Source organism: Eptatretus burgeri, chromosome 7 (genome assembly GCF_056783735.1).
Source record: "Eptatretus burgeri isolate ZD-2024b chromosome 7, Ebu_testis_v1, whole genome shotgun sequence".
Taxonomy (NCBI): Eukaryota; Metazoa; Chordata; class Myxini; order Myxiniformes; family Myxinidae; genus Eptatretus; species Eptatretus burgeri.
The window spans coordinates 83,988,814-84,010,626 of NC_140967.1; the positions used below are offsets into that span (position 1 = coordinate 83,988,814).

At 40.9% G+C, this 21,813-nt stretch overlaps 1 protein-coding gene across 31 annotated transcripts in view; it reads left to right on the plus strand.

The window, feature by feature from the left end:
- Positions 1 to 21,813, plus strand: part of LOC147023651 (neurexin-1-like) — a 1,116,838-nt gene that overhangs the window by 479,091 nt on the left and 615,934 nt on the right. For 20 of the 31 annotated variants that reach the window (XM_085889296.1, XM_085889305.1, XM_085889308.1 and 17 more), the window contains one exon: positions 9,195 to 9,221. The exons of the other annotated variants lie outside the window; for them this stretch is intronic. In XM_085889296.1, coding sequence (XP_085745422.1) covers positions 9,195 to 9,221 — 27 coding nt within the window. The remainder of the gene's footprint in view (positions 1 to 9,194; positions 9,222 to 21,813) is intronic. 31 annotated transcript variants of the gene reach the window in all.

Here is a 21,813-nt window from a genome sequence, read left to right on the forward strand (position 1 = left end):
GTGTTTCTGTTTGGCCAAAACTGGTCACATGGAAAACAAAATATACTCCATTGTTCTTTTTTTTAATCAGAAAATTGCATAATTTATATTTACTGCATGTGGTACGTATTAATTATCTGATAAAATGCTTGATGTGTGATAAATCCCTCAAGCATTTTTATCGGGAAAGCTCCCATTTTATTTACTATAAGCTAAAAACGTGTGAATCAAATGCATTTATTTTGTTTTGTGCAACAACTCATGCTTGGAAAATATCGAAGAGTATTCCGTTTTTAGTTTCAGCCAACTTCAAAATAAAATTAGTTTTACTTGTCCACATCAGTCCCTATTTTGTCATCCATGCTGAAAAAGGAATAAAATTTTACATGGTAAAAAAAAAAATAATTCCCAACCCTAATTAGCCCATCTTGAAAGATAGCACTATTTACTTATTCCTGGTAATTAATATTGAAACACATGCAGTCTCTCGCATGATTGGGTGACTTGGTGATTTAAATACATCTCGTACAGCTTTACCTCACCATCATGAGTTTCCTTTCCTTGGAAGTTTAGGGCTAGGTTATCATTTATCTTATCCTCCGTCCAGTTCGGACATTCAGTTCGAAAACAACAAAACACGGTAACCATTCAAAGACAAAAGTGGAGCTTTTGGCTGAGATGATGGATTGAATGGAAATAAATCAAATTACAAAAGAAAAACTTTTAATGAATTGATTTGTGGATGTAAAGGCCCGGTCACACCTTGACGTTTTAACCCGCGATGGCAACGTGTTAAAATTTATGTAAAACGCTGGCTTACGTTGAACTTTTGATGTTTTTTTTTAAAGATTCGGACGTATTCATAGCGACTTGGTCTTATGTATAACGCATTGGTAACAACACAGAACGTTTCGTTGTGTTATAGATAACTTATACCAACGAATGCTGAACCTGTTGTCGGCCTACACAACCGATGCCCAACGATAGTCTAACTCAGGCATAGCGCATTGCACGCATCGCCGACGATGTCGTGACGTAGCCTATTAAAAGGCTGACGCACAACGATTCAAATCATAACTGCCGTAGAAATGGAAGGGTCAAAATCGCGGTCACACCTTGGCGATCTTGCCAGCGTATGCCGACGTAACAAAAAGTGTGTCTAAAACGTTGGGGCACGTCGAATACGGTATGGGTAAGTTTGGTATGCGCGAGTAGAACGCTAAATACGCTATCATAAGTCGTAGTAAGTAGAGTACGTCAAGAAATTTTGAACATGTTCAAAATTTTACGACGTACTCGGCGTATGACACACGTTCGCATGCGATGAGGATAAGTTTTACACACGACGCTTACACACATCCCAAAACGCTACTTATAAGCTACTCATAAGTCAAAACACGTCGCGGTAATGTCTTTTTTACGCGAAACTTATATCTAACTTATGTTTGACGTGCTTTGAACCAATTCTTTACGTAGTCCCAACACACATCGACGTATGTAGACGTATTCCAATGACGTCTTCCGGTCGACAAAAAAAAAAAATGAATGTGTTTCTAGCTTACAACTGCCATATAAAGCCTTTTTCCCAGCGGTTTTGGGAATTGGTATATAAAAATGGTGTTCATAAAAGGGGAACCCAACAGTGTTTTCGAGTCCTTTTTGAGTCGATGTCCATGTCAGCAGTTTCAGTATCAGTATCAGTATCAGTATCAGTATTAGTATTAGTATTAGTATTAGTATTAGTAGTAGTTTGTTCATGTTGGCAGTAGTAGGTGAGTGTGAGGGGGAGGGTGTGGGTTATGATGGATCGTCCTTGCGTCCGCGTGTCCACGGGTAGGTTTATAGGCTGCCACTCAACGATTTAAATGGCTGCATCTCCACTATTGAAAGTAGACGCTTGCGCTCAACAATTGGATTTTTTTTACACTCAACGACTTTTAAACGGTACCACTCAGCTAGTTTCATTGTTTACAATGAACGATTTAAATTGCTGTCACTCGCCTTTGTTTTTTGACGCTGGGGTTTGGAAATTTGAAGCGTTTCTTCTGAACGTGTTAAAACGCTCAAACTCGACTATTTTAAATAGACGCTGCCGATGGACAATTGGAATCATAGCCAAGCTAGACATCGAAGTGTGAACATCCTCGTCATGCCGAAGAAAAGTTTGAAGAATGCTGCAAATAAGTGTCCTGGCCGTGGCCGTGGACGCTGATGCAAGGACGATCCATTATACCGACGTCTTTCAGCCTATGAGTAACTTAAAAGTAACGTCTGTCGATGTGTGGCAACGATCGTGTAACGTGCCAACAACACGTTAATCATAGGTGAGAAATAAGTTTCGGGTACGCTAAACATTACCTCGGCGTGTCTCAACTTATGATTAACTTACAAGTAGCATGTGTTGACGTCTGTCAACGATCGCAGACCGTGCCTACAACTTGTGGCCAGCGTAGCGGAACGTGTGAGTCATACGCCGACATACGTCGTGAAATTTCAAGCATGAAAAAATTTGAGGACAACCGAAAAGTACAACGTTTAAAGCCAACGTACAACGACATATGGCAACGTACTACGACGTATGCCAGCGTGCTCTCAATGTTATCAAAACTTACCCATAACGTATTCAACGTGTGCCAGCGTTTTAGAAAAAAAATTCAAAAATCGGCATACGTTGGCTAAAACGTGAAGGTGTGACCGGGCCTTAACATAAAGCAGTAAATGTAATTTCGTGAATTTTCACCAATATCTGAAATGGCATCCATATCTTACCAATGTGAGGCATGCTAGCCACTTTGGGAAGCAAGGAGAGACTGACTTTTTTTGGCGTTAACCCTTTGTTGGAACATATTTGGCTTCAACGAAGGGTTAACACCCAAAATATCAGCTTCTCCTTGCTTTCCATTGCAGTGAGCATGCCTCACTTAACGTTCTGTTGATTCCGTCTATTATTTTATCATGCAATGCACTGAGAATCAATTATTCTCATTACATTATAAACTGCAATATTCTCACTGCATTAGGAATTAATTCTTATTCACAATGCATTTCTTATTATTTTCCTTTTTTTGGAAAGAACAAAGCCAACAGACATTATGTGGTGATGCGGAACATTTTAACCACAGCTGAACAAATACGCTTTTGAATCGGTCTCTTATATTGATTTTATGAAAGTAAACCAAAAGCATATGAATGACCATTAAAGTGCCAATATCTCTCTAACTCTTTCCTTGTAACTGCACAGACAGAAGAAGCCAGTTTGCTTTCTCAACATTGAATAAAATAATAATGTGTTATGAGGCTTCAAAAATATTAAAAGTGTAATTGCTTATTTAATTTCTTCCTGTCTTTTTATTCATGAAGCTCCATCTACAGTGGCCTACAAGAATATTCACTCTGACCAATAATGCTACATTTACATGAATTATGAATTATGTAGAAACAATTTTCCCAAATGAAACTTTTCATTCATGACTGAAGAGATCAACTAAACACTTATAATTGAAGGAGGTTACATGTCAGGAATACCTGCAAAAACATGTACAAATCAAAACTCACTGGTTGCAGAAGTATTCAGCCCCCTCAAATCAGTACTTGGTGGAAGAACCTTTTGCATCAATGACTGCTATGAGTATTTTTGGGTAGGTCTTTACCTGCTTTGCACAGTGAGATGGTGAAATATTTGCCCATTCGTTGGGTTCAAGTCAGGACTTTGACTGGACCACTCAAGAACATTTATTTTCTTCTTATTCAGCCACTTCATTGTGGGTTGAGCTTTGTGCTTCGGATCATTGTCCTGCTAAAATGTGAATCTCCTCCCCAGTTTCAGATTCATGGCTGATTTGAGCAGGTTTTCATCAAGGATTCTCCTGTATTTTCACCGTACATTGTCCCTTTTATTCTGACAAGCTTGTCAGTCCCTGCTGATGACAACAACCCCATAACACGATGCTGCCACCATCATACTTGACAGTGGGGATGGTGTTGATGGGCTGTTGTGTAGTGTTAGGCTCGCACCAGATTTAATGCTTTTAATTTATACCAAAAAGTTCAATTTGGCTCAGATGACGACAAAACTTCTCTCCACATGCCTGCAGTATCTCCACATTAAGATGCTTTTTCACAAACTCCATACAAGCTTTTTGATGTGTCTTTTTCAGAAATGGCTTCTTTCTTGCCACCTGCCCATAGAGACCAGCTTTGTGAAGGAAACAGGCTATTGTTGATTGGTGAACAATGACCCCCATCTCAGACATAGAGCCTTGCACATATTTCAAAGTCATTGTAGAATCAGAGACATCCCGAACCAGTTTCCTGCTTGCCCAGCTGCTGAGTTTGGATGGTTGACGTGACCTAGGTCGAGTCTGGGTGGTATGATGTGTCTTCCACTTCTTTGTGATGGATTTCACCGTGCATGCTTAAAGGGATAATGAGTGACTTTGAAATATTTTTATAACCCTCTCCTGAAAGGTGCTTCTCCACCACTAAAAACTTTTATTTCTTAAAATTAAATTATATATTTGAACATTGTGGAACACAAATCACCTTGTTTGAACTTCAAAAACCTCCAGTTATGCAGTTTCTGGGCAAATTTTTATGCCATCTCAACCAGTCAAATTTGCCACATGCTCAGAGGGTGGAGTAACAGTAAGATTCAGATAAGATGACAGCACCTGGCGATGCAACGACAGAGCTGATGTTGTCCCAAAGATCTGCATGTTTGGTGCATATTTTTCTCAAAGATGAATCCAAAATTGTCAGTTTCTCTGAGAAGAGTTGGTAGGAGGTTCAGCTCTGGACTGTTCCATTTGATCCATCAATTGAATCCATATGGTTGGCATTGTGCCTGTTATTCAAAGTTCCTGAATAAAGCTAATATTTATCCTGCTCTGAAATGCAAAGCAAGAGTTGAAAAGACGCTTCCCATCCTTTTCTCGAGATTGCATTTGGAAAGGTGTTTTATGAACTCTCGATACTGCATTTTATTTCTCACAGATTACACCACAACTGCCCCTTCCTTTTAGTGCAGTAGGTAAATAACCCCTAATTTTAACACACCTACCAATGACTATCTCAGACAAAAATAAACAACTTTTGCAAAGTTTAAAGTTTGGTGAGGTATCTCCAATATCTAATTATTTCATAAATTATATATGATCTCTTTTACATTGTATGAACATATTTTACCTGTGAAATTGTTCTCAGGACATTGCATATTCAGAGAAGGTGATGAACCATGGCAAATAAATAAATAAAGCTATCAAAAGTAATCTCATTTTATTTGGATCATTTGTCCAGGTTTGTTTTGGAACAGGTTTGTTTATGATAATACTAATGCTGTACTTTCCAATTTTGAACTATATGCTTTTTTCAAGCCACCTGATTTTTTATTTTTTAAATTGAAGAACACTGATCACCTCTATAGCTTGGTTTCCATATGGGAATTGATAGGAAGTTGCCCTGTGGCTGTTTGCACCCACGTTTCTGTTGCGGTTGACAGCACATGTCAAACGCGCCTTTGTGCAGCAAGTCAAGGCTTTTATCTGTGTTGTAAGAAAGCTCAAGGATATCCCACAGCTAAACCATGACTTTATATCGTAATTTGTGGAAGTGTGTTTATTTGTTTTTATTTGTTTTTTGGTTTTTTATTCATTGTTTGTATAAAATTGTCTGTTCTGCATGGACTTCTATCATCCTGCACTTCATAAGTAATGTCATATCATTCCACATGGAATCAAATTAAAGGTTCTCGTGAGATTTCTAGAAAATTTAGGGTTTGATTACTCAAGTTCCTGGTTTGTCAACTGGCAACATTAATACCTTAGGTGAATTTTATGCATTCCATTTCAGTTTAATGCAAATTTTTCAACAAATGAAAAGTTTAAAATGTATTTATTGTATTTATTATGGGTTCTTCTTTTTTTGAGTGTAACCATCTGAAAATCATCTCAAATCCTATATTGTAGGTAATACTGGCACAACCATATTTCGACTTCTATCCCATGTACCTTTGCAAGAAATTTAAACAGGTCAAAATGTTAGAATTAGCTTTGAAGCAGTGTGATAGCAGCGGCCTCTTTGTCCTAATACTTTGGAAACCTATACAAGCTCAGTGAAAGTGTACTATTAAAGTAGTTATTAGCAGAACAGAGAAAAGCAGTTTGGACCGATAAGCAAATTGAAAAGCACAACAGTAATCCTCAGTTTTATATAAACGAACTTTGTAATTGGATTTGGTATGTTTGAAACAGTGGTAAAAAAGCCAATATTTCTATCTCTTACCTTGCCATTGCACAGTCAAAAATGACAAGTTATGCTCTCTCAACTTTAAATAAAGGAATAATGGGTTATGTGGCATTTAGAACACTGGTGAAGAACCCATCCTTATTAACAGGTTAATTCACCAAGAATTGGCATATATTTGTGTCACTTGCCATGCCTGCTCCCAAAAAGAGCAGGACTATAACATAGTATTTACATCGACATAATTGGAGGTGCTCTTCCCACCCTGAACCCCCAGGACTGTTTTTAACCACCTAAAAAGCTTCCCTTGTACACGCTGATTACAAGCACCAGTTTTCCACTCATTTTGTCCTGCAGTTTAGGAGTTTATATAGATATAAAACATAGACAGACACTTTTTAAGTTATCATACGATATAAGGGCACGAACTTATTTCATGTCTTCCTGTATTGTGCTTTATTAAGATCAATCTACATAATAATTAAGATAACATGTTTTATAATTTCCTTTTAACTTTTCTGAAAATAGTTCCTTTGCTAATTTTTATTGCTTTAGTTTCACCTTCTTAGTATAAAGATCATCAGCAGATAGGCTGCAAAGTCACCTGCTGACTCATGTGAATTCTGGATCTTCAAATTGAAATGATGGTATTTTTAACATAGCATCATTATTTGATCCTCTTAATGCCAAAAAATGTTTTAAAACACTGCTCACATTCATGAATATGACATGAATTATCAGATGAACCTTATTTCATATTTGTTAATACAGTAAACCCATAAATATCACGGGTTTTCATATTGTCATTTTTATCAATCATGGGCAACCTCTTTGTGGACCAATTTAGTTATCACCTGGCTTAATTTCAATCAATCCTGTGGTTTTTTTCATTTCTTAAGCTGAGTTGCAAGTCATCATTTGCATCCATGGATGGTTGTCTCACACAATGGTTATCTCGCACCACAATCCTTTTGTTGTTTTTTGCACACCGTTAATAATAATGCCAAAAATGTAAAGTAATTGACAAAAGTAAATCTAATGCAAAAAGGGAGAGAAAGTGATGATCTTGTGTGAAAAACAATCACCTTCCTGGTGATTTCACTGGATTTAGGAGTTTTTTTTTCACTGGTTTCACTGGTTTTAGGAGTTTCAGAATGATCTATAAAATAAATACATCGACAGATTACAAAGAAAAACTGTTTAAGAGATTAATAGGGGAGAACGGTGGAGGTTTTAGACACATTACAGAAGGGAGGGGCCACACTTGATCTGCTTCATCGCAACAGTAAACATCATCGTAAAGCTGATATATATATATATATATATATATATATATATATATATATATATATATATATATATATATATGTATATATATATATATATATGTATATATATATATCTATATATATATATATGTATATATATATATATATATATATATATATATATATATATATATATATATATATATATATATATATATATATATATGTATATATATATATATATATGTATATATATATATATATATATATATATATATATATATATATATATATATATATATATATATTGCATGTTAATTTCAATTGTGATGTGTATATTTTTGCCTGTTCCCCACCTACATCAATATTTTCTCAAAACTGTGGAACCTAACTCCCTTCTTTTCATAGGGCTTTGGTTTTAACTATTGTGGTTTTGAATATCATGGCATTTTCCAGGAACGTAACCCCCGCGATATTTAAGGGTTTACTGTACTAAGTTGTACAATGCATGCCAGAGAGGTCAAAAATACAATAATAATAAGAATAAGAATAATAATAAATTAAGATTGTTAGGAATGTTACAAGTTTGAATATTTGTAATTATGACTGTCATAAAGTAATTATTTTGTTTAAAATGTTATTGCAATAATGCTGAATTTCTCATGAAGCATTTAGTGATTGAAAATTCAATGATAAAATACTCGTTCTCATGGATAAGTTCCAAAGTCAATTATGTTTGAAGATTATTATACGTGTTTTTAGAAACCCACATACATTCTTTGTTTTTGATTGAGATATTTTATTTGCAATCTAAGTTTAAGTCCTGTATGTATGTATGTATGTATGTATGTATGTTTCTTTCTTTGTATTGATGTATGTATGCATGTATATGCAATTACTTTTATCAATTAAAAGTTGACGGAAAATGTGAGGGCCCTTTTGGTCTGGCAAATGGCAATAATGTTCCAAACATGATCCACACCTCAATTTTCACAGTGCTAAACATACTCTTAAATCAACTTTTATTTGATATAATCGATTGTTTATCTTGTCTGCTGTTTATCAACCATGACACCATTTATTGTTGATACAGAATAGTACACTGTATGTATGTCTGAATGTATACATGCATGGATGCATATGTATATGCATGTCTATGGTAAAACCATTCTGTTGAATATGCTAGAGCTGAGGATACCCTTCGAGTGAGCTAGTTTGATCAAGGACGCTAAAAGCACCTAATTTGTGACCTGTCACGCACCATCAAAAATGCCTGTACCACCATTGTTTTGTAGCATTTTTCATGGTTCATGAAGTCAAGGCCAAAGAAAATCTGGTGTCATTGCTTGTAAAACCTGGTCAAAAGCCATGACTGCTGCAACATATGGCTTCAGTTTGTTGGTGGCCATTTTAAAAAAACAGCTCTTATGTAAGTCTATAAATTTCATGTAATTATACACAAAAAGTAACTAATCATGGTATTTGACCATTCAGAATGAAAATATATCTTGATAATGGCATTTTACTGGGCATTTCCCAGATGAGTCATTGCGAACAATATTAGCAGATATCAAGAGCTTAATTAAAATGGCCATAATTTGCGTGTGTCTGTCCCCAGAAGGGTGGTCTGGATATTTATCGGATGTCTGCAGCAACCTTGAAGGATGTAACTTCATCTTTCATATTCTTTCCCTCTCTCCCATCTAGACTGTATCAGGATAAAGTGTAACTCCAGTAAGTTGATTCACCTTTTTTTCATGATTATGCTTTTTGAATGTGACACTTGGAAGGGTTGAATGCTAATGGAAAAAGAAAATGTTTCATATCTTTTTTTTTCTTTTTTTTTAGAATTTTTACGGATTATTTATTGTGCCAATATTTTCAATGTTGCTGCTTGATGGGAAGCACTTTTTAATGCTCTGTTAATATTAATACTATACAAAGGTTAGTAGGTTCAAAAATTATCGTCGAGGACCACAATAGTTGTAAAAATAATATTTTACTTTGTGTATGTTACAGTTTTACTATGCCGTTTATAACATTTGTTTTCCTTTTTTATGGCAAAAAAAACAACAGAATCAATGCAGTAAGAAACATAAATGCTGAATTTTGTACAAAAACTCCAGAAAGCTCTTTTGCACACGACTTAAAAGTATGTATACTCAGAATATGAAATCTACTTTTCTATTAAATCAAATTAAGTGTGGTATTGCACGCACGCGCGCGCGCGCGCACACGCACGCACACACACACACACACACACACACACACACACACACTTTTTTGCTTTATGGGAAAAGTGGACTTCCTATTTTACTTTGAGGTATGCACAATCGTCTCTGATTCAAATCTTGGCCAGACTATAAATTGTCATCCTGCCTGGTGTTGCAGAGGCTGAGTGAAATGTCAATTTGTGTGCTGGTGCTGGATGACCACAAAGAAGAGACGAGTTATCGCTGGCACCACAAACAATTTACAAATTCCGACTACTTTCAGTCAAACTTCAGGCCATGCCAGCAAGTTCTTGCAAGATTTTGGTGAAAACGTTCCCTGGCCAACCCCGCAAGAAGGTGGGAATAATTGGGGCTGTAAAAAACAATTAATGAAGCATATTCGTCCAGAAGTCAGTTACAACTTTTGCACACACCTTGTCAAAAAACACGATGGGATCTTTTAGTTTAACATCCACCATATAAAGCTATCAAATGGGTCCACAACTTAACATCCATCCAAGGGATTGCACACTTTGTGATGCATCATTTTGCTTGCAATGTTTTAGTTGAGCTGAGAATAAAACCCAGAGTAGAAAGCTCAAATATAAGTGTGTTACCCCCACATCGTTCTTTCGGGACACACTATGGTATTAAATGTTTATCAACTACCAGCCCTCAGAAGCAATGCCACATTCAATAGAGAAATCTGACTGCTCTTCATTTAAAGAAGCCTCAGTTGGAGGAATGAGCCACCACATTTACATGTTTCACCCTTACTGAAATCTCTCAGTGCAGGCAAAGATACACGCCCAACTGACCTGAGGTTAGTTCTCTTACTTGCATCCAACCAGCACTGGCTGACTGTCCCTCATTGTGTTGTAAGTCTGCCCTCTCTTGGTTCGAATGAGCAATTGCAGCTTCAAATTGTGCTTAAGGTTATTGAACAAAGCATCCCACCACTCTCAGCTATGAAGCGTCAGATAGGGCACATTTCTTTTCCTTTCATGAAGAGCAGTATAGAGCAACATTTTTGTCGTTTAACTTTCCAAACCTCTCAGCATACGTTTTTCTTTTTTGCTTTTGCAAAACGTTTGTTTTTGATGTGATTTGACATTTGTTTTTGCTTTTGCAAATTTTTTTTTTAAAGCATTCCTCCATTTAACATCGAGCACCAGCACATGACCGGAAATGAGCAGTCATATCAAAATAAAAACCGAACACGTGCCGAGGCCCGGGGTCGATTGTGCCTGATGAAGACAGCTGCAAAGCCGGCAAAACGTTGCCCTGAGACCGGGTCTGCTCTCGCTTTTTTGCTCAAATTAGCGGAGTCGATTGAGTTTTTACTTTTGGTTGGAAGTACCTTCTTCTTCTTAAAAAATGTATATTCCCCACCACCCCAATCTTATACAATATATGTGTGTATATATATATATATATATATATATATATATATATATATATATATATATATATATATATATATATATATATGTATTTGTGTGTTACTCCATGAAGATTGATATAAATTCTACTTTAATGCAGATATTCATGTTGATTTTAAAGATTACTGAAAGGGACAATAAAGTGACTGACTATATTGCATCAAGAAAAGTGAAATGAAAATGCAAAATCATCAATCAGCATCTTTTCAAACACAGCGTGGGAAGTGGCTACGATAAACGGGAGACAGACGAATGCACGGGCAGGCACCACACATCTGTGAACACTAGTACCCTGACATTCGCGGAGGATACGTTATGGGAAAACCCCGTGATTGTGGAAACCGCGAATATGGGGGCGTTGTTTCAATGGAAAATGGGGGGATAGTTTCCGAGGATTCCCGACCCGCGAAAAATCCACGAATGTGAGGGTAAAATCCACGAGTGTCAGGGTAAATACCGCGAGTGTGGGGGGAAAATCCGTGAGCGTTTTGTCATTGTTACAATGGAGACAAAGGGGTTAACATTACCGGTTCGCAGCGGTTCCTGGTTCAAGAAAAAGGCTACAAATGGCGTCACCACCAAAATCGGGGAATTAGTACAATGGGGGCAAGGGGTATAATATAATCGGTTTGCAGCAGTTCCTGGTTCAAAGGGGAAAATTCTTAGAGTTGAAAATGTTTTCGACCATGAAAGCATGATTTTAGCATCATAAAAGATGCTTACAAATAAAAAAAAAACCCGACAACACCAGGTACTGTTTCCAATTTATTGAAGAATGTATTTTATAGTCTCTTAACCATACCGTACCGTACTGCAAAACGAAAAAAACAACAACAGCCTGCACCGTTTCAATTTTTTATTCAATAAACACAGCACACGTAACTTTCCAAAATGATGATGATGATGATGAAGATGAAGATGCACCGTTCAGGTCCATGTGGTGGCCAGGAGCACTGTCAAGCAGAAGGAGTACCTCGAATGAATGGTTCTTTCCTTCCAGGTTCCTCTCAACCTGAGGAACGAAACAGGTATGGATACAGTCCATAAAAAGTTCAGATGTTACCCACGCCTTCCTGTTCTCCCTCCAGTACACGGGAAATGCCTACTTATTTTTGTTCTTCAGCGCACGCAGGTTCAGGGAAAGGTAGAGCATCATAGGCTTTACATGAAGTCCCCTTCAGCGTTTGCACAGAGAAGGGATACCCAGTCCTTTGCGGCCTTGAAGCCAGCTGCTTTGCTCTTGCACTGTGAGATGAACGTTCTGGTCGGCATGTTTTTCCAAAACAAGCTAGTCTCGTCAGCGTTAAAGACTTGCTCCAGCAGGTACCCCTTCTCCTCAATGAGGCTCGCGAGTTCTGCAGGGAATGCCTTGGCCGCATCGTAGTCCGCAGAGGCACGTTCCCCTACGAGCTTGACGTGTGCATTGTGGATAACTGCGAGAGGGGTGAGTAGTCTGTGCATTGTTTGTGGGGGATTTTTTATGGGTGATGCTGTCTTCTCGGCAGCTGATGATAGATGTGGTGAGCGATGTCATTGTGTAATTAGTCCATATGTAACTAACTTCTAATTATACTAATTGATATGCTGATAGTTTCCAGTATTTAACTAACAGGACATGACGTCTTTGAGATTCCCATCTACATTGAGATTCTGCTCAGTGTTTTCAAAACGTAACAGCTCAGATTGTGCTGTTTGCAGCAAGATGGCAATTTACACTAAGAGGTGCTGAATGTTTCCATTGTGTAATGTCCGTTTCTGGCGACCTGGTAATTACTGGATACATCAATATAATACATACATAGCAAGTTGGAGGTGACAAAAAACGGGTTGGTGGGAATCAGAACTGGGTTATTTATTTATAAGACGTAATCAGAAGTGATAATACGTGTGGAATCCTGGAGGATGGTGACGTGCCTTTTAGTGAGATAGAGCTCATGATGTCACACAGCCAATTGACTCGAGGGATACACTGCGTATCGGCTGCAGGTCGCTCCAGGGGTGTGTGTGTGTTCCATTACCAATCAGCTTGAGAGCACTTGCCAAGTGGCTTAAGCAATCAAGCAAGCACCCCAACGAAACGCTTGATGATTGGTAACTGAACAGACCAAAGGTGTGTTCCATTCCATTTCAATAATCTTGCTATCGCTTACCAAGCCAGCCGTTCCTTATAAACAGTGTCAAATGTGGAATGCTTGCTTGTGTGCTTAAGCCACTTGGCGAGCATTCAAAAAGAAACTTGGTAACTGAACATATCCCAGGTCTAACAGTCTGTGTGCAAATCCTTGCGAATGGAATGCAAGTGAAACATTTCATTTTTAAAATGGATCGAACTTTCCATCCAATATGGGTTTTGACGAGCTTAAAACGTGTCGGCGAGTTTTCCCAACCAATACGAGTGAAATCCGGGTCACTTCCCATGTATGATAGATGCTGTTTGTTTTCATTCTGCAAGTAACTCACAAGGATGGCGTCACAGGGAATGACGTTTTACACTGCTAAGACATCCCGTGAAACTATGTTTATCCCGCGAAGCTACATTGTAGTATGTACAGTTCCATATGTTTAAAGTGCAAATGGTGAGATATCCCAAGAAACTATGCTTATCCTGCGAAGCTAAAACACACGTACATAAAGCAGGTCATGTTCGCAGCTCGTGGAAGTTGTGTTTTTTGCGTATATACAGGATAATACTGTACATACATCCAGCTGCTTTGTGTGTGGCTCATGGAAGATATGTTTTGGAACTGTGTTCTGTTTGCGGTTCGTGAAATTTTTTTTAAAAATTGCTACAAAAATGGCGAATGCGTGGAGAAATTTCCCGTAAATGTTTGAGCATGTCGCAAGTTTTCAACCGAGATTATGCGGAACCCGCGAATGTTGGAACGGTGAATGTCGAGGTCAGGGTGTATGTATATATTTATATATATATATATATATATATATATATATATATATATATATATATATGTATATGCTGTATATGTATATGCTGTATATGTATGTACCCACATGGACACAAAAACTCTCTACCTGACTGTAATTGCCCCATGTCCTCGGAGGTGTTCGGCCGAGACTCCACCTCGAAGGCTGAAGTTATCCATGAGGGCATTTCGTCACCCCTGTAAGGTCATTGTCAGTCGATGTGGATGATCTGGCGAAGGGCCCCGTGGGCCACATTTTGATCTTGATTACCACATCACAGATTTGTGACAGGTTGACCCCAAGGCCCTGCCAAGATGAGGTGAGCTTTGGGCATTTGCCCTTCCTTCTCTGGGGATTGAAAAACCAAATCTTCATCCCCAAAGAGTACCAATTCACCTGACTCTGGTGATCATATCTGCCTTTCATCTTTACTCCCGCCAGGTAGAGTTGGCGGTGCACCAAGGCACGGACCCATTCCATGCCTTCCTCCAAGTGACGTGCATAACCCTCTTTCGGTGGTCTATCAGGGAGCTCTGGCACTGGACCGCATAACACATCGATGGGAGTCAATAACTCCTGCCCGTACATTAGGGTTCCATGTGGTGGCTCCATGCTGACTGGTCCGGTCGGCCATCAATAAATACGAGAGATGCTCATCCCAGTCATCCTAATGTGTGGTGGTGAACAAGCCCAATTGTTGGATCAAGATCTTGTTGAACCTTTCCAGCACCCCATCAAATTGTTGCCTTGAGGGCGTTGTCCTGGTTTTCCGAATTGACAAGAGACTGCACACTTCTTTCAAGAATTGGCTTTCAAAATTTCATCCCTGGTCTTTGTGCAGTTCTTCCGGAATCTAATGCCAACATACAAATCCTTCCACGAAGGCCTGTGCCAGACTGCAGCTTCTTGGTTGAGGAGTGCATAGGCCTCTGTACATTTGGGAAAGTAGTCCATGACCATGAGGATATATTTGTTTCCTTGGTAGGTGCAGGGTAGCAGTCCTAGAATGTCCATCGCCACCTGCTCAAGAGGGGCCCCCACCTGATGTAATTGAAAGGCAACCATCATCCTCCATGCTGGTCCCTTTTTAGCTGGACAAGCATCGCATGATCGACACCAGTCCTATATATTGAGCCCTATATTAACGCAATAGAATCGCCCGCAGACTCGAGATGATGTCTTTGTCCTGCCCAAATGTCCGCCGGGGTGGGTACCTTGTACGTGTTGTAAAATTGTGGTTTTATATTTGTCTGGGACTTTTACCAGCCAGGAAGGTTTTTCAGAGGGAATTTCCACCCACTTGCAATATATGATGTTTTCTTACAATTCCAAGATCTTCCATTGAACCCAGTACACATTTGTTCACACTCGAGGGGGTTGACTTCCTCCCCACTGGGTTTTTATCTGCCCGGACCCACTCGTACACCAGTCCCAGTGTGGGATCTTCCTGCTGGGCCGTGCTCCATGCCAAAGGTCCAAACTCCTCATCCGCGGTTCGTAGTAAAACTGGCCCTATCACTTGGGCTGTACAGATTATGATCTTATGGATGGGGTTTGCTAATTTGTCCTTGTCCTCATGCCGTATTTACAGTTTTCGCCAAACAAAGGCTTCGAGGGAGTACATCAGCATTCCCATGAGCCTTCCCGGCTCTATGGGCACATTGAAATAATACTGCTGCAATTTCTCCAAACACTTTGCAATCTGGCCCTCGGACTCCTTGAACCATAAGAGTCATTGCAAGGAGGAATGGTCTGTTCTCACCAAAAGTTTCCGCTCATACAAGTATGGGTGGAAATGAGTCGTGGCAGTCAGCATGGCCAATAACACTTTGTGAGTTACGCAATAATTTTTCTCGGGCCTACTCATGGCCTGACTGCAATATGCGATCACTCTTTCCATGCCCCCCTGCGTCTGAGAGAAGACTGCACCAAATCCTTCCTGGCTTGCATCCATGTCCAGGTTAAATATCCCATCCCCCATGGGGTAAGCTAAAACAGGTGCAGATGTCAAACACCCTTTTAATTTGAGGAAGGCATTGTTGCACTCCCTCGTCCAATTAAACATCGTCCCTTCTCCGTAAACTGGTGAAGGGGCCTGGCTATCTCTGCAAACTTTGCCACAACATGCCAGTAATAGGAACAGAGTCCCAAAAACTCCCGCACATCTTTGATCTTGCAAGGTACGGGCCACTTCTCTACTGCCGTGATTTTACCTGGGTCGGTTTTCATCTTTCAAATAACTTTCCACAGAGGCAAGAGCTCTGGTCCATCTACCATTGCTGAACATGGCCGTATATGCTCAGCACTTTTTGGTTTCCCGGGGCCAGGCAAGGTGGGTATGTGTGGCTGGTTAGTCCGGGGCGTATTGGTAGGAGTTGGCGGGCCGGTGGATTGGGATCTAGCCCTACGGGGATATCTACAGTCCCACGTTATATGACCCAATCGGTTGCAGTTAAAACACCTCACTGGGTAAGGTGTATGCCTCCTAAATTCTAAATTCCTCTTCCTGTAGTTCTGAGTTGGAGTATTCCCTGGTGACCTTCCAGATGCCATCACTGGAGCCGCCTGCCATGGCCCTGCTCTTCTTAATTGCCTTTCTACCACCTCCCAAACCATTTTCTCCAGGTTCGCCACACTCAGGGCGATCCCCACCCTGGACCTGCTTTTGTTTGCATGGCCCACCTGTCTCACAATCACCAGATGATGCTCACCCCTACATGCCAGTGGCCTCACTGCCTCCCAACGGAATGCAGTGTTGGCCGCCTCGCTCAAGCTGGCCAGGCACCAAACAGACAGGTGTGCCCTGAGGTCAGGGTCTCAGAGGGCCTGGATAAAATGGTCCAGGGCCAGGCTTTCCTGGGCAGACGCCCACATGCCCACTTGTGCGATCCCCACCATGTGGCAAATATCGTGTGCCAATTCCCCAATAGTCTCATGGGGCTTTCAGTTTCGTACCGTGAGCTGAGCTTCAACAAGCTCGCTTCGTTGTTCTACTCCAAATCAGTGTTTTAGAGCTGCAATGAGGTTCGGTACTGACACTGCACCATTGGGTATTGTGGTTAGAACCTCTGTCACCACACCGCACAATGCTGCCACCAGATGCCCCCTACTTTCGTCCTGGTTCCAACTGTTGCCTTGAACCACGCACTCAAACTGCACCAAAAACGCCCTCAACTCACTCTTGCCATCATACGGGGCCAATTGCACCACTCGATTTCCTGGGGTATGAATGCCACATGCCAGTCCTTGTCGGGCCAATGCGTGGGTGAACTCTCCATATCCCTGCAGTTCTGTGTACATTGGGGGCTCACCCCTCCTGTCAGTCAAGCTAACCGTTACCCCCGTCTGTGTTGGTGCATATCCTATGCTCTTGCATTTGCTCATGCACTCAATCACATTCATTCCTTGCATGCACTCCATCACACTCACTCTCTGCACACTCAACACACAATCCATGCCTCTCATCACTCCAAGAAACCCCGGATCTTTCATTCCCCCAAAGATTGACACATACCCATTCGCATCATGTACCCATGTCGGCGAACACCGTCTTACCTCAACCGGACTCACCTCCTCCTGGTTTACTTCAAGGTCTCATATACTCTCAACCTGTACCTACAATGTGTTATCTTGTTTGACCTTCAAGCCTTGTTTCAACACATTCCATCAATTCTGCCTTAATTTCCTGTATCCCCTCCTTGTTTACCTCTACTTGTTTATGTCTACTTGTTCGTCCTTCACTGTATCTATCTCGTCTCGTATCTTTATGATCTCCTGCTTTGCTCCCTTAAGTTCCTGTTCTAAAATTACTTTTGTGTCTTCTATACTCTCTTTCATTCTCCGTTCCCTCATCACTATACCAGTATGTTCCTTTATCTGTCATTCTTTTGTTTCTATCGTTTATCCCATCTCCTCTATTTTCTAGGTCACCTTGTCGTGTCTCACCTTACATTCCTTCTTGATTGCTATCAGTCCCCCTTTGGTTTGTTTTGGGTTCTTTTCAATTATTTTATCGCCTACGTATTACCCCCTATTGGGATTCGCTAGATATCCGTTATTGTCGGGTTTTGTGTGTGTGTGTGTGTGTGTGTGTGTGTATGTGTGTGTGTGTGTGAGTGTCTGTGTGTGTGTGTGTGTGTGTGTGTGTGTGTGTGTGTGTGTGTGTGGGAGTGTGCGTGTGTGTGTGTGTGTGTCTGTCTGCAACGCGAGGCTCCACAGCACAAACCAGCAAACCGATTTCGATGAAACTTGGAGAACAGGTGCCATATGTGTTGGGAGTGTGTGCGTTTGAGTTTATTTGCTAAGCAACCACCTCTTGCTATGCAGTGGCCGAAGAACCGCGTTTTAAGAACCCAAACGGTAATTGACGTAGCACGGCTTCCATTCTAGTTATCGCGACAACATAACGTTCCTCTATCTCTCATAGTTTCTGAATGGCAGCCCTCCAAATGCGGAAAGGTGGTGAACCAGGGAATATGTTAAGTGACCTTGACCTCGGAAACCGTCGACGGAGGAACGTTCGAATTCGGTGTATGGATAGAGTTTAATAACAACTACAAAATTAAACCACAGCATTTTTCCAGATTCGATCACCAAGGGTGTCGTGGCTGAAATACGCAAAATTTGAAAAAATACTTTTTCTCGACCTACGTTCACTATTTTCAATACTTGTCCTACAGTTTTGAATGTGGAGAAACGAGACTTCGGAATTAAACACTTCGAGACATTTAGAAAATTTTACTCGAGCCAATTTTTGATTTAGGTTTTATTTTTCAAATGGTAGTCCTGTGAGGAGTACCAGTTGGCAAAATACGCATTAGGAAAAATCTTTCCAGGCAGAGGAACAATTGTATGTGAACCAATACGTCTTGGCAATGAATTTTCGTCGGTGGATTGGTCAGAATGAAAAGCATCGTATCCAGCGCTTCAATCCTAGCGTATCCCTCATCGCCTACCAGCTTGTTTCTATTTTAGTTGTTCCTGCCCTTCCTTGAGTCCTTTTATCTCCATCTGTATTTTATTTATTTTATGTCATTTTGACCCGACCAGCCTTCCTTTCTTCCTGGACACCAACCATGCACCTCCTTCATTCACTTCATCCTGTACAGCTTGGAATTTCAAGGCCACATTGTCACCCATTGCTTCCATGTCATGCCTTAAGCCATTTCCCATTGCTTCCATCCTGTTGCCCATCGCCCCCAGCCCAAACTCCATCTTTGCCATCATCTGTCTCATGAACAGCATCATCTGTTCGTTGCTGGACTGTGATGGTGATGCCGATCTGCTATCCTATGCCAAGTTTTCCACGGAATGGGGGTTAGTTGTTCTCGAGCTCTGTTGATATTTCCATGGTGCCCATGACTGTGCCCTCTCCGTCAATGTCATTGTCATATACAATTCCTGAACCATAGGTTCCTCCCCCAAATCATCATTATCATCCTCATCAAAACCCACCTGGATGATCTGCATGTCTTGGACTGACATAGCTACAGAATTACTTTTTAACTTTAGTTTTGGCTCACCAGCTATTTATAATTTTGGGGGTGCGCAGTACGTGAGTCGCCCCCCAGGAACGAATCCCACTCCTGACACCAAATTTGTCATGGATCCGGGGTTCGAGGCTTTCCACGAGGGGAGACACTTGTGTCCCTCCTGAGGCTGCCAGGCACAGATAGCTCCACACACTGGCAGGTTGCTAAGCAACCATAAACGCCAATTGGAACGACCAATCTGGGCAGGGTTCCACCGCTTCCCGTGATACCTTACCTGTGGGCGGCTGGCTAATTGGGGTCAGTGCCTTCAGCGCACACTTGGATTACTGCCGAGTGTTACAGTGAGTGTGCTGGCCGACAAAGAAAATTATTGGTGTAGAACATCCCCGTCTAACCTTATTTGTGCACTGCATCAGACTAATAATGGAAAACACAACCAAGACAGATTGGAGATGGCAACAAACAATTGTTTATTACAAACACACAAGCAAGCAATCATTTAAAAGCAAGTATGAATCAGCAAGAAAGCAAAATGCACATAAGAGCAAATTTAACCAGAACACATATTCTTCTTCAATCTTACTTAAACAAAAGACTTGGCCATAATTCACTCAGGGGCAAAGAATAAAACAAGAGGGACTTGAAAATCTAATAAAAGTAATGAATGGAGAAACGGAAAAAAAAGTCTTTCCTTCTTTCCCTCACCTCACACAAATATACAGGAGAATGCAGAGGAAAATGGATCGGGAAGATGGTCAGTGGCAATGTGAAGCGAAGGGGACACACAGCTGCGTCCCTGAGGTGCCCGGACCCAGTATGCGAGTCCTCTCTGGCGTCCCAGATATGCAAGCTAGATGTGTGACTCGCCTTCCTCTGCCTCAGATCCTTCCTCCTAAGACCCCCGTCGATGAGGTTCCACCGTTCACCCTCCTTGTCCTTCGTGGCTGACAGGATCGAGAGGGCAGGATGATGCTCGTGAAAGGCATGTTCTTTTTCCATGGTAGCTCAACACCAACTGCTCATGAAACTTTCCTTTCTTTTCCCTCACATGTTTTCGCTTCTTCCCTCACAATCCTTCTCAGTCTATCAGTCTTCTGCTCAGGTGAGCTTGTCCTGTTCCTTTCTCCTTTCTGCTTCCCTCAGCCTTCTGCTTTCTGCCTTTTTCTTCTTCCCTTAGAAGCGCATAGGAGCGCTCTTCGTCCCTGCTCACGCAAGCTTGTCACGAGCTCTCTATTCATCTCTATTCAGAAATCGAAATGTCAACATCACCGTCATGCCGAAGAAAAAAAACAAAAAAAAACATGGAGTCTGAAACACTGACGGGTTCCTCCTGTGAAGTCCATTTGTATATACCGATTCCCCTAAACGCTGCCAATACACCATTATACGGTAGCTGTAAGTTAGAAACACGTTCAGTAAGTTCTGTGGTCATCCGGAAGACGTCAAATACGTCTACATACGTCAATATGCATTGGAGATACGTTACTCATAGGTTCAAAGCACGTTACTCATAGGTAAGAAATAAGTTTTGGGTATGCTAAACATTACCTCGACGTGTTTCGACTGATGAGTAACTTACAAGTAACGTGTATTGACGTGTGTCAACGATCGCATAACGTGCCTACAACTTATGGCCAGTGTATGCGGAACGTATGAGTCGTACGCTGGCATACATCGAAAAATTTTTGAGCATGCTTAAAAATTGTCAACGTGCTCGGTGTACTACGACGTATGCCAGCGTGCTTCAGCGTGCTCTTAACGTATACAAAACTTATCCATAACGTATTCGACGTGTGCCAGCGTATTCGCTGTATTGTCCATCCTCTTCTTCCATGCTTCGATGCACCCCAGGAAGGCTTCTCCTGGAATCCTGCGGAGCTCCATCATCACGGCCTTTTTGATGGCCTCCACATGAGGAAATCGGGTCCCCTTGATCACCCCCTTGAGCTTGGGGGAATAGGAAAAAATCACAAGGGGCCAAGTATGGCGAATACGGGGCTTGCTCCAGAGTTGGCACGTTCCTCTCCGCCAGAAACTGACAGATGCTCAGGGCACTGTGAGCAGGGGCTTTGTCATGGTGGAGTACCCAAGCATTGTTCTCCCACAGATCCCTCCTCTTGTCCTGGACTGAACTCATGAGGTGCAGGAGGATCTCCTTGTACACATATTGATTCACTGTCTGACCCTGTGGTAGAAACTCGAAGTGGACGATGCCCTTGATGTTAAAAAACGCAATGAGTATTACCTTGACCTTCTA